The 14,199-nt window shown below is 37.8% G+C and overlaps 2 protein-coding genes across 4 annotated transcripts in view; one reads left to right on the top strand and one right to left on the bottom strand.

Annotated features, from left to right (window-relative positions):
- Nucleotides 1-9: 9 nt before the first annotated feature.
- LOC112576862 (NADH dehydrogenase [ubiquinone] iron-sulfur protein 3, mitochondrial-like) lies at nt 10-3,601 on the bottom strand. Its single transcript, XM_025259670.1, has 6 exons — nt 3,506-3,601; nt 2,811-2,891; nt 2,321-2,568; nt 1,013-1,138; nt 669-788; nt 10-489 (listed from the first exon to the last, which is right to left on the bottom strand). Exons 1-6 carry the CDS (start codon nt 3,561-3,563, stop codon nt 331-333), a joined length of 792 nt encoding a protein of 263 aa, XP_025115455.1. The 5' UTR covers nt 3,564-3,601; the 3' UTR covers nt 10-330.
- Nucleotides 3,602-4,079: 478 nt separating this feature from the next.
- LOC112576854 (5-oxoprolinase-like) overlaps nt 4,080-14,199 on the top strand; it is a 29,573-nt gene continuing 19,453 nt past the window's right edge. The window contains exons 1-9 of one of the 3 annotated variants that reach the window (XM_025259654.1): nt 4,080-4,709; nt 6,413-6,604; nt 7,722-7,847; nt 8,755-8,861; nt 9,290-9,405; nt 10,274-10,353; nt 10,914-10,966; nt 11,242-11,354; nt 11,651-11,857. In XM_025259654.1, the coding sequence (XP_025115439.1) occupies nt 4,524-4,709; nt 6,413-6,604; nt 7,722-7,847; nt 8,755-8,861; nt 9,290-9,405; nt 10,274-10,353; nt 10,914-10,966; nt 11,242-11,354; nt 11,651-11,857 (1,180 nt within the window). In that variant the 5' untranslated portion in view covers nt 4,080-4,523. Of the gene's footprint in view, nt 4,710-5,514; nt 5,648-6,412; nt 6,605-7,721; nt 7,848-8,754; nt 8,862-9,289; nt 9,406-10,273; nt 10,354-10,913; nt 10,967-11,241; nt 11,355-11,650; nt 11,858-14,199 lie in introns of those variants that run through there. The other 2 variants (XM_025259655.1, XM_025259656.1) reach the window with 2 other exon arrangements.

Genomic DNA, 14,199 nt, shown 5'->3' with positions numbered 1-14,199 from the left:
ATGTTGGAATATTTTCTGCAATGTATTTCTAATCCTTGAAACGTCTTCACATAGAAACTAGTTTGGAAAACAATTTCCAATAATTTTATTTTCAATTTTTAAACACTAAGGCAAATTCTTCTAGAAAAAAAGAATTATAGCCATTCATGTTTTTTTTTAATTTACATCAAACTTCACACGTATCTTGCAAGCACTTAATAGTTCACTGAGTACATAATGTACAGGCCTATAAAATGCAGCAAATTAATCACGGTCTTGGAGTACACTGTAGTCTTAATCACTAAATCAACATCAAAATCTCAGGCATAAAGACCCTTTATTAATGTGCATTTATTTTTGGGGTTCTGGTTTTGGGCTATCCTCTCCTGCCTCCAGCTTGCGGTAAGAAGGAAACGTCTCCCAAGGTGTTGAGTATTCAAATTTGCGAAACTCTTGAGCCAGTTCAATAGGTTCTACAACTACACGCTTCACTTCGTCATCATAGCGAACCTGTAACACACAACATGACTATTAAACTATGTGTGACTTTGGATATGATGGTAACTGTCAATTAAAATAAAAGGATCCATACTATTTTGAACTATAAATATTAGCAAAAAAATTTACTTATTTGCTTTTATGACATAAAATTTTAGAAAGGCGTAATCATTTTCGAGTAACTATTTTACCTCTACATAGCCAGACAAGGGGAAGTCTTTGCGAAAGGGATGGCCTTCAAATCCGTAGTCAGTTAAAATTCGTCTAAGATCTGGGTGGTTGGCAAAAAACACTCCAAACATGTCCCAAATCTGCCATAGACACACAAAGAATTCAAGAGTAAAGTAATTTAAAAGCAACATCTTAAATCATATATCAATAGACTAAATAGCCTTGATGAATAACTGACATTAAAGATCACATCTGTATATCTCCTCCTTGCTCTAATCACTTCTGCAAAAGCAAACACAAATAAATCACATTAAAAAAAGGAAGACATCTCCTCCCCAGAACTTTCCAAGTTTCCAAGTCTTACCTCACGTTCATACCAATTGGCTCCTGCAAACACTTCACAAGCAGAGTCAAGAGGGGTGAGCTCATCTGTGTAAGTCTTCACACGGATGCGTGTATTATAACGCAGTGACAGCAGATTGTAAATTATCTATAAAATGACAGTATAACATTTTACATTAGATTTTATTTAAATTAAAATAGTTATAGTTTATCGTGTTTAATGCACATAAACCATGTACCCAAGCATCCATTCTGTTTACTGTTGCACAAAAACTTGAATAAATAAAGTACACTTTTTAAAAGGGAATTTCAAAACATAAATGGGCATTAGAGTTACATAAGAGAGCTCATCATGTAACACACTTCGTAATAAATAAAAGTCATACAAAACATATCATCATTGCTTGTTATTGAATAACAATGATACATTTACATGGCATTCATATTTATTATTATTAGTTTTATGACACTATGTTTTATGACATTTATTAGTTTTATGACACTAAGATCATATTAACATAATATACATATTATGTACACTGATGTGTTTTATTTTAGTGACTGATTGATAAAATTCCCAATAATTTTATTGGGAAGTCGAAGTCTGACACCCCCAACAATTTTAGCTAGGGTCAGAAATCTTGAATTTTAATCAAATCAAACTTTATTGTCTGTCCAAGAAAGTCCAAGACAGAAATTTTTCTTTTGATCACAAGCCCAACCACACACACAAACATAATATGAGCATATATATATATACACACAACATAATGACCAGACATACATACCAATACAAGATATTTAACACATACACAGACGCCTACACCTCACATTCATGTGAAACCTAAGAAGGATGCCAGGTAGTATGGCAGCCTTATGAGTTCTTGAGCCTTTTATTTAGGAAGCTGATGCCTGCTGAGAACTCTAGTAGGCAGTTTTTCATGCACATGGCACTTTATAGCGCCTGCCCGAGGGCAACAGCTGAAATTTGGGATGGAGAGAGTGTGATTGGTTTGAGGTGATCTTATATGCCATCTTTATGACTGCATGAAGATACAAGTCAGGAAGTGGCAGCTGTGGTGTGCCAATAACTTTATTGGCTTGGTGGATGACTCTGGCCAGTCTTGCCTTGTCTTTGATGAGGAGGTGACCATACCAGGCAGCGATGCTAAATGTGAGGATGCTCTCAACAAGAGACCTTTCAGTAAAATGTTTTTTGTTCATTGTAAAACATACTTCTCTTCTGCATTTCTCTGTTGCCTTCTATAATTTCTTGTTTTTACTGTTTTAGAAAAGATTTTACTCTTACAACAGCTTTCAGAAAACTTACCTCAAATCTGTACTCTCGTGTTGGCACATCCATACCAGCAATATCAGCGATGCTCAAGAACTGGGCGTTGTGATGGTCTTTAAGGAAGCTCAGTACTGGCAGAACACCTTCAGGGTGGATCATAATCTCTAGTTCTCCTGTATATGTTACAGCTACCTCCTGCACATATTTTGGCAAGCAGTCGGCTACATACTGTCCAAAGTCCCGCAACTGTTGTTTCAACAAGGCATTCTGAGGTCGGACTGTTGCTGTAATGGTACAAGAATCAAAATCTGTTACAATAAATTGGTTTGAAAAATCCATGCAATTATTTTTTCAGATATGTTATCTTTCAACATCTGAATAAACAGCACTTGTCAGTTGGCAAGATATAATATTTCAGAATAGGAAGAAGTCAAAATATAACAAAATGTTAAAAGAAAGATACGCCTAACATGTGCTGAAGTTTTAAATATAATGCACTAATAACTGTTAAAATATTATGACTTACGCTTGGTGTCCTTGGTGTTGGTAGAGCAAGGCTCACTTGATTGCTGTCTAATCTGGGCTGTAACTATTGGCTGCTGTAATACTAAAAGTAAAAGAACTTACGTAAGAAATTTCATTAACACTGCTTGAAAGTTATAACCATCCAGTTTTCATGATATGGGCACAAGATCAGCTCTGAGCTACTTTGATGCAGATGCCACCAGTTTTCAATACTATTCACCAAGTTGTTCATTAATTCTACAAAATAAACAAATCATTAAGATTAAGGTGTCTCAAAAATGTATAAATATATGTTTATCAAAGAAATAACAATTCTGTTTTAACAATATTAATGATTCTGAAACAACTATACAATTATTTTATTTTATTGGTTGGTCTTGTTAGAGACTACTTTAACTATGATAATTCTATAATTCCTAAAATCTGTTGAAAATGAGTCAAAAAAGCATTTCTTGGCAACAGGTTTCATTAATGAACGTTTAACATCATTAATTATTCTGTAGCTAAGGACGACTAATGGTGGGAATGTCATGACTGCAAGCAGTAGACAGTGTCAGCATCGGTAAACACCTCAGAGGATCTGTTTTATATTGGGATTTTGGTGCCAGATCTGATCCATTCATAGAAGAGACACATTCATGAAGAACAAAACAATATTATACTGCATTATAATGCTTTTAAAATTGTAACACTCACGCTGCTTTCTAGCATAGTTTGCGATCGGGCGAATCGCTCTGCAAATTCGCGACGCCATTTTCACCTTCACTGATTTGAACAGTTTGGGAATACGGACTATTTGAAAAAAGATCGCTGTATTACTTGTATTCATGCGAGGGACACGTCTGTCATTTTCCACATTCAGAGTGTAAGAAACAAAGTATACATAACAACTGGAAAATAAAATAATGATAATACAGTGTGGACACTAGCGTACATGCACGTCGCACTCAAAATTTGAGTGGCATGCACACATAGACCGTACATGTAAGCACGGACTACAAGCCGTATACGGATATCCCCGCTTATGAGGAAAGAAAGAAAAGATCGAGATGTAGAGAAAGACAAACAAGCAATAAAAATAAAGTTTGAAAATTCCGTTGTCTTTATGTTTGTATCATTTCCGCTGTTCATCTTTCTCTCCTTTATATATTCTAGTTTTGTTTGTTTGTTGAGAATACATTCAGTCTAACCACGAACTAATATCATACACGTCCATGGTCTAACCATGACAGTATGTTCAGATACAAATTAAGTCGTTTCACCTCAGCTCTCAGACCCTACAGGCCTACAGCAAGTACTGGGCGAGGAAGACGTTTTATTGCCAGCCAGTCGGCAGTGCCTATGATCTCTACCCCACCTATTGTCCGGGTAGTAAATGGAGACGACTGACCGCTAGCAGTCAACGCTGTGTACTCCTACCTTCCCTCGCACGGGCGATACCATTCGCTTCCGTCCGGACAGAAAAAATCAATCCGCTTTTAATACGGGAGAACACAAATCCAACAAAACATACAACTGTAGATACTGGGATTTTTTCTCTTGAATTATCTGTGGCACTAGTTTTATGTTCAACTGATATGTCGTACAAAACCATTAGCATCTTCACTGACAATCTTTAGGTCTTGCCTTTGCGTGAGCGTACTGCTAGTCACGACCCTGACTATTCTTGCTGCTGTCAGTGCAGGTACACGTAGTCCTACAGCACACTGTAAACATGTGTGAATTCGAGCCAGAAAATAAGGGAAAAGGCTTTCTTTTTGCGATAGATAGAGGTGGAACCTTCACTGATGTGTGGGCAAAATGTCCCAGTGGCAAGGTACGCGTTTTGAAACTGCTTTCAGACGATCCCAGCAACTACTCCGATGCACCACTGGAGGGCATCAGGAGGATCCTACAAGAGGTAATTTAACTCTTTCTGTGCTAAGCACAATTGTGCAGCAGAAAATCAACTGTTGGTGAAACAACAACAAAACAATATAAATAAAAGGAAAATAAGTGGTGTGAGTATCTTAGTGCAGAAGTGTTCACAAAAGCAAAAGCTATAATGATTTAAAGCGATTTTTCAGCTTATTTCAACGCTTTTATCCCGCCAACTATCCCTTTCGCCACACTTAATTTTGTGGCAGGACAGATTTCTACAAAGTCATTGCAACATGGATCATATGCTCTCTTTATGTGACCATTGCCTATGTTCAAAATTTGTCATGGGGTGTTGGTGCATTTTCTGCACAGTTTGTTTAGAATTATCGACAAAGTTAGTTGGCCCTTTATGGAGTCGTAATTTTTCCTTTGCTGCTTCTTTCAACATTTAGATCATGATGAACACCTTGCCTGTTTTTATTTATTTATTTTTTTAAATGCATTATTTATTCTATAAAATATAGGTACACAGTATACATAACACATATAATAAAATAATACAATAATTAACAGAACACTTGCAAAAAGATCATACACATAATACATAGTCATTTAAAATGCATCTATCAACAAAACAAGTCTATTGCAAATTGTAAATGCAAATTGACACAATCTTTTTCCATCTCATCACTACATGGTAAAGAAGCAGCTATCCATGGATATTAAATCTGTAAAGCCTGTCTAGACCTGTAGAAGTGAAATAGGGTTTTAATGGCTCTTTTCCTGAAGATAATCCCAATTGTTCTGAATTGGGTCGTTGGTGGCACAGTGGCTAAAGTGCCTCTCACCATGATAGTATCAGGGTATCATGTGACATACCTCTCACTGAATATGACACCTGCTTACAAGGCTGACCTCCAATGAATTTGTAAGACATAGTTGATGCCTGCTGATAGATGTGTGCTCATGCAATTTTGTGTAAGTGCCTAATCCACCTTTGTTGGTTGGATAAGGTGTTCTGTAAATAAACATTTTCTATTATTATTATTTTCTCTTTTCACTCTTACATGTAAGCTTGCTTCCCAGTCATAAAATTATCAGGAATACTTCTTCCACGCAAACATAACTAAAATAGTGTAAAATTTCACAGCATTCCAAGACTTGTCTCATTCTCCACAATCAACTCTCATCTCTGTAAAACTGATAAAACTTTGATATGCATTAAACACATTTCAAATGCATGGATCTCTGATTAAGATTACCTGTTAAAACAGTAACACATTATTTTGACCTGAATAGAATGCATTCCAATACACACCAAAGCTAACATTTTTGTCGCATTCTCTAGAATGCATTGTAGTCCTACATTTTCTTGAAAATGACATTCATGAAATTCTTTGCATGTCATGAAGAGATAAGACATTTACATACCAATACCAATTATTAGAGAATGCTTTTAAATTTTGAGCTAAAACATGATAACAAATACAAAATAGGAAAGAAAATGTGTCAAACAGTTATGTGAATCATCAAAAACCTTTCAATTAAAAGTTTAATTCAAGAGCTATAATGGCATACAGGATTTCATGTTTCACTTGAAAGTCATTCATTGGTATTACTTAAAAGTCTACCATTGGTTCTATACAATAATTATTCATTAACGCAGCATTAATCCACCTTGCCTGTCTTATATACATTCTGAACAAGAAATGATTACATTTTAACTTCAAGTTGCATTTACAGGAAACAGGAGTACCATATCCTCCAGGGGAACATCTTTCCACACAAAATTTGGGGTGGATTCGCATGGGTACCACAGTTGCTACCAATGCACTGTTAGAAAGAAAAGGAGAGAGAACTGCACTTGTCATCACACAAGGATTCCAGGATCTGCTCCAAATTGGCAATCAAGCTCGGCCAAATATTTTTGATCTGGTTAGGTTTTGAATGTTACTGTGTGATACACTGATTCAAAAATAAATTAGATTTGGTATACCTGTTGTATAGGCTCTATCATCTGTCAAGTATTTAGGATCTTGAAAATATTAGAATCGATTCATAAACATTTTGGTTCCCTTATCATTACTTTAAATTGGGGAAGGGGATAGATGAGGGGTTAGAGCGCTGGTATCTGAATTGAGAGGCACTGGTTCGACACCTGAGTAGGATAGCAAACTTCCCCAGTTGATCCAACCAGCGAGAATGGCTACTTGGGGAAGAAAAGGCAGCTAAAGAGAGCTGATGGGCACCAACCTTGCATATAGAGGAAAGTGAAGTGTCTAACACCTCACTCCCCAACTAACTGGGAAGGTTAAGGGATGACTTTTACCTTTTTATTTTTTACCTTTAAACTTATGCTCCATGATAATTGACTTCTTTCCTCCTTTCTCTCTAAGGGCTGGTATGGAATGACAGTTGTTAAAGTACTTGTCAACAGTATAGTGTGTCATCTTGCTAAACCTTATCTATCAGTATAAATCATCATGGGTGCTGAGATCTCAGGATCTCTTTCTGCTTGATAAACCAAAGCTCTCCCAAAGTAGCATATTCTGTTCTGTAATATTTGGACTCAATAGTTTGAAATTCCTTGCAAGTGCACTTAAGACATACAAAGACATATAAACATTGAAAAAACCTCCAATACTTATTTTTCCATGGATGCTTTTGCATATGTGTTGTGCATAGTGAGTAGTAACTAGCTTGAACTTAGTGCAGTATAAAAACTTCTTCTTCACTGAGTTGCCTTCCATTCCAATTATAAAACCTTAGACTTCCAAACATTGTGACCTTATATTAGCACTGAAAAAATAGTCATTGTTTGCTAGGGTTATATTCCATATATTGTTTATATAGATATAGGTTGAATATATACAAACTTTCAAATGCTTTTCATGTGGTTGTAAGTGGTAGATATAACCACTGTAATTGTTTGATCAACTTTGTTATTGGAATAGTGTGGCTTATATTTCAACTGGGCAGAAATATGATTAGGATTGTAAGATTGCTGATATACAAGTAATGACACCTTGATATGGTGACCATACTTTGGCAGGCCATAAGAAAGCCGGAGGAACTGTATGAAGATGTTGTGGAGGTGGAAGAGAGGCTAGTCATGTGTCGAGAGGACTGTCGTTTGAATGGCAGGCACCCTGTTGTCATAGCCACAACTGGTGAAAAGGTAACAGAACTATTATTAACATTAAGTTAACTGGGCAGGGGATATTAACTTTTCACGTAGAATAAGTAGCTTAGGTGTTCTGACAACATTGTAAGGTTTATTAAGAAATATTAGAACATTTTTGACTGATTATTTTTAATGCATTTCTTCTGTGATGTTACACGAGATCGAATAATGTCTTTGGTGTTTAGTTGTTCTCTGCCCCTTGTTTCTCTCTGCTGTTTTCTGGAATGCATTTAAGATCTTATTTGTCTGTTTATAGATATTTTATAGTTTTGTCTACTGGCCTCTTCCCTTTTGCTGTACACTGTACACGTAAACTTCATTTTGCTGTCCAGAGAACTAGTTATCCTTTATGCCCTACCATGTGTGTTACCTGAAACTAAAAGATTTAGTTACATTATTGCAGTTGTCAGAATTATTATAATTTATAACACATATGTAAAACATACACTGTTTCTCTTTGGAAATGATTATATTGTTAGATTTTACATGGTCACTCTCTTCATTATCATAATACAGATTTTCTAAATGTAGAATGTAGACAAAAAAGGCAAAGGTAAGGTAAAAAGTACAATCATTCCTCCTGCCACTCTAACCATCTCTACTAAATAAGATTTCTCTTTCTGTAGAGGGAATATGATAAATCTTCCCAGAATTTTGGCTTTTAAAAGATGACTTTACAGTGACATGAGGTAATGAACATTTACTTCTTTTAGGACACAAACTTATTGGTGAGAATTGTGAAAATATACCTGGTTGTGACGCAAAATGTCAGTTGTGCAGGACTTTAAAGACAAATCCTTGCTTCTTGGTTAGATGTTTGGTATATGTTTATGCAACTTCATTCTGACTAGCAATAGCAGCTGTAAAAAAAGTATCTGTGTGTGTGTGTGTAAATAAATAGCTGGAGGTTTGGCAGCCAGTCAACGAAACCAAGCTCCGCTCAGATCTACAGAATGTTTACACCAAAGGCATCCGCTGTCTTGCAGTTGTTCTTATGCATGCCTACATGTAAGTGAACGCAATTATTAATCAGCTGTTTGGTAGAAAGTTTCTAAAAGTGTGATATACTGATGACAGAACATTTTTATTGTGGAAAATATAGGGACAGAGAGGAAAAAAAATGGCGAACAGTTTTTAAGGTCACTCATTCTAAAATGCCTTTTCAGACAAGCACTGTTATATTGTGACAGGTAGATGTCATAGATTTTGGCTAAAGGATGACATAATCTTTAAATGTAGACCTAAAAAGTAAACCAGAGATTCAAACCATAGTTTCCTGCAACATATCCATCTTGAAGATTACTAGAGATAATAAGACACAACATTATCTTTGTTTGTAGCTCTGTCCAGGATGGATTCTAATATCACCGAGACCAAATAGAAATGCAGATATTTAGGTTAATCTAATTTTGTTTATTTTTTAATGATGTTTACAGCTATCCTGAACATGAACTCACTGTAAGTCGCATTGCAAAAGAGATAGGGTTTACCCAAGTGTCACTATCTTCTCATGTTATGCCAATGGTTCGTATGGTGCCTCGTGGGTATACAGGTAGGTGTAGATATATAGACATGCAGTTTTTGGAAGTTCTTTTGAATTTCTAAAAGCTGAGAGGTATTGCAACTTTATATAATTAGCATTTATTGGATGAGTGTGTTTTGTATGTTAGCTAACGTTTCTTCCCTTATTTTTTTGTTATTTGTTAGTCAGCTCAGAGAATGTAAGCTGTGATGTATGATGCAAATATTTAATTAAATTATAAATTATCATTTATCATTATTATTTATGTATAAAATTATTATTTTCCTTTCACTAGAACAACACATGGTCACAGGATTTTTAGATGTGAACCGAAAATGCGTCTGATTTTGAAGTATTACTCCTAACACCAGTTCCCACAATGCCAGTCCTTTTTTACACCCTTCCCTCCTTTTCCGCTTATTGATACTTTCTTGCTCGTCTTCCGTTTTTAAAATTTCAGTCCTTGTTAATTGGTTCTTCTTTTCTTTTTCTGTATTTGTTTTTTTTTTAATCATTATCAGTACTATTGTTTATCCTTCCATAGTTCATATGCTGTTTGTTTGTTCTTCTGTCTATTGTATGTTGCCCATGTCTCGTTCTGTGTCTTTAGTGCTAAGAGAATGCTCCTTAGGACTGTGAGTATGCGCTTTACAAATTTTGTGGGGTTTTTTATTATTATGATTTATGTGAAGAAAAGATTGGAAAATTTACTAGCACAGGAAGGAAACCAAGAACGAAGGGAAGAGTGGGAATGAAAGCTTTATGTAAATGAGCATGTATGTGCATACTAGTCTGCATGCTGCAGATGGCATAAATATCAGCCATTCAGAATTTTTATTTTATTCAGAATTCTACTCTGAATCACTCAGTTCATGAAATTTTACATGGTATGTTGCAGCATGTGCAGATGCTTATCTTACTCCATGCATTAAAAAATATGTCTCCAGCTTTTCCAGTGGCTTCAAAGAAAGTCTGAAGGTAAGAAGTGTTCTCTACACATTACAATGAGATGAGATGAGAAGTGCTGGGGTGGCGATTAAGGGAAACCTAGGCTGTTGCAAGTGATTGGGTGCATTTAGTGCAGTTTTAGTGTATCTATATTGCCAGCCACTTTATTATTTTTGCTTTTTTTCTTATTATTCACATTGTTTTTTCATTGTCCATTCAAAGGTTTATATCCTCTTCCATGTTTCTAAACCCCACATTTTAAAAAGGTTTAAAAGTGTCATTGTAAAGAACATCCTTGTTGCATGTTCATTGAAAACCAGACAAGGGTTTTAAAGAACATTTTGTATGAATGTTCTTAAGTAGCTGTCAATGTTTTGATAAAGACAGAGTCATACCTACCTAAGTACACATCATATTCTGTTTCATGCATTTCATGACCTATGGCTACTAGCACAGTAAATGCCACAAATTTATACATTTCTACACCTGTGCACAGTAGTGGTTATTTTGCTGAGTTGCGCGATGGCTTTTTTTTTTTTTTTCTTTTGAGTATATTCTAAGTATATTATTAATTTATTTTGAAATTGCAGGGAACACATGTGCTGTTCATGCGATCTGATGGGGGATTGACACCAGTACATGTGTATGATTTTCCATCATTTTAAAACAGTTTTTTATGATAACTATCAAATCGTTACAAATTTTTCTCTTGAATTTAAAAGATTTTCATTTTGAAGATATTCATTACAAGGAAAATGCATGCAGAAATAGGTTCAGTATTATAGTTTGGTACAACTTATTATTTTATTATTACTTAAGTTCAGTATTATTATCTCCTTCTGTTCTATCCTGTTTCAATCTCTACTTAAGGCCACTAATATTTTCAACAATTTGCTTAAGTTTGATATCTCTTGCCAGCTTTACAGGAGCCCAAGCAATTTTGTCAGGCCCAGCTGGTGGTGTTGTTGGCTATGCCTTGACAACTTACAGTGAGCTTGATGGTCAACCAGTCATTGGCTTTGATATGGGAGGTAAGTGAGGTTTACATATACTATCATTTGAAAAGCATTTTTTAATTGATCATCAAAGATCAAAGATTAAAACTTAAAAAAAGAGGTTGTAATACGTGCATTTGGTGTAAGAGTGTAATTTCTGTGCACGAAAGAGAAAACGAGAACAATGAGATGGGAATAATGATGATATCAAACACATTCAACAGAGATTCTCTACCCAGTGGATAAGTAGAGCTATGTATGCAATCTGTAAGTTACTCTGTACATTTTTGTGATTATCAGTGAATAAGGGCAAGTAAACAAACTTTGTACAGGTACGTCTACCGATGTCAGTCGCTATGCTGGGTCATATGAACATGTCTTTGAGACAACAACAGCAGGCGTGACAATTCAGGCTCCACAACTAGATATTAACACAGTAGCAGCTGGTGGAGGATCCATTCTGTCCTTCCGTGCAGGACTCTTTGTTGTTGGCCCAGAGTCTGCTGGTGCACACCCTGGACCAGCTTGCTATAGGAAAGGTAGAATGCTTTTACATTTGACTTATATGGGGGGGGGGGACCCCTGTGGGACCCCGGGGTATGCTTGCCTAGCAAGCATTGTAAGAATAGGGTCCCTGCCATCCAGCCAGGCATGTCGTAAGAGGCGACTAAGGTGGACACTCACTAGAGGTAAAATAGGTTGTGGTAGGGCTAACAACCCACATGTAAAAAAAATCATGTTACAGAAACTAAAACAGAGAACTCGTCACAGATGGCGAAGGTAATGAAGCACACCAGGAGACTGGACTAATGACGGACGACAGCCAAACCGAAAGGGAGCTGGCGCCCCGACAGCGGATTTACTGAAGCCGAGGCAAAAGTTGAGGGTGGGGTGCTGGAACGTCCAGACCTTGTACCAGACTGGCAGGATGCTCCAACTAGTCAAGGAGTTTGACAACTACAACTTGGACATCCTGGGAGTCAGTGAGGTCAGATGGACCGGCACGGGAAAGAGGAGACTAGCGTCAGGACATACCATCTTGTTCTCAGGAAGATCAGACGCTCAGCACTCTGAAGGAGTAGCTCTACTCTCAACAAGAAAACGGAAAAGGCACTGCTGGAATGGAAGCCTTATGGACCCAGGCTTTTGAGAGCAAGATTCCATTCAAAGTACACCAAGCTGACAGTGCTAGCCTGCTATGCACCAACAAATGACTCTGAGGCAGAAGACAAGGATGCTTTTTACGATCAGCTCCAGGCAGCCTCAGAAAGCGTTCCAGCCCACGACATGTTGCTCATCATCGGCGATCTCAATGCCAAGGTGGGAAGTGACAACACCTACAGGAGCATGTCATGGGCAAACATGGAATCGGAACCATCAATGGCAACGGAGAGAGACTGGCAGACTTTTGTGAAGAAAACAACCTACTGATTGGAGGCACACTCTTTCCACACAAGACATCCACAAGGCAACATGGACATCACCAGATGGGATCACAAAGAACAGATAGACCATGTCATCATCAACCGAAAATGGAGGAGCTCACTTCAAGATGTTAGAGCCTACAGAGGAGCAGACATTGCCAGTGACCACACTCTTGTGATAGCCACAGTTTCTCTGAAGCTGCGTCGATCACGAGGAAAACAGCACGTCAGCAGAGAGTGGACTCCGGCAAACTAAAAATCCAGCCACCGAAAGGGCCTTTGCTATGGAAGTAAAGAACAGGTTCCAGGCACTAGGAGACCAACAAGAGATGACCTTAGACGACTTCAATCGAGTCTAACAGGAATCAGGAGAGAAAATACTGGGCTTCCAACGGAAAAGAAAGAACAGTGGATCAGAGAAGAGACATGGAAGAAGATAGAAGAGAGAAAGTCAGCCAAACAAAGAATCAACAGCACCAGATCTGAACGCCTGAAGGAACAACTCAGACAAAGGTATACAAAACTAAACAAAGAGGTAAAGAGGATGGCAAGAACCGACAAAAGAGACCATATAGAGAAACTGGCAGATGAAGCAGAAAATGCAGCAAGTAAAAATGACCTGAAGACACTGTACAAGATAAACAAACAGCTAAAAACGGGTTTAAGAACAGTGATGTGCCAGTGAAAGACATGAGCGGTAATGTTATAGAGGGAGAGGCAGGAAACTACAGCGCTGGAGGGAACATTTTGAGTCGGTTCTGAACAGACCAGATCCCCTCAGCTTGCAGACATCCAGCCAGCAGCTATAGACCTTGACATCTGCACAGACCCACCAAGCCTGGAAGAAGTGACAGCAGCAGTCAAGACAATGAAGAGCGGCAAAGCACCAGGGGCAGATGGAATAACAGCAGAGATGTTGAAGCAGATATAAATGTGACAGCTCCCAAGCTGACTGAAATCTTCAGGCAAATTTGGGAATCAGGGCAGGTCCCTGTTGCGTGGAAGACAGGGCTCATCTTCAAGTTACCAAGAAAGGAGATCTTGGAGACTGCAATAATTGGAGGGGCATAACACTTCTTTCCCTCACCAGCAAGGTCTTCAGCAAGATTGTTTTGTCAAGACTGACGGCAACTCTTGAGAAGACCTCCGACCACAGCAAGCGGGATTTCGCCCTGGGCGATCCTGCTCCGAACACATTTTCATTCTGCGACAGATTCTGGAGCAGAGCAACGAATGGAACACACCGCTGTACATCAATTTCATCGACCTGGAGAAGGCTTTTGACAGCATCCACCGCGAGTCCTTATGGAAGATCCTGAGGCTTACGGAGTCCTGCAAAACTTGTTCAGGTCATTGCAATGCTGTACAGCGACTTCAAATCCCAGGTTGTCTGTGACACGGAGCTCACAGACCCCTTCAACGTCAGTACCGGGTGAAGCAGGGCTGCATTCTGTCGC

This window comes from Pomacea canaliculata, linkage group LG12, assembly GCF_003073045.1.
Source record: "Pomacea canaliculata isolate SZHN2017 linkage group LG12, ASM307304v1, whole genome shotgun sequence".
Lineage (NCBI taxonomy): Eukaryota > Metazoa > Mollusca > Gastropoda > Architaenioglossa > Ampullariidae > Pomacea > Pomacea canaliculata.
The sequence above is the reverse complement of the archived record's forward strand: the minus strand, read 5'-3'. Positions and strand labels throughout refer to the sequence as shown.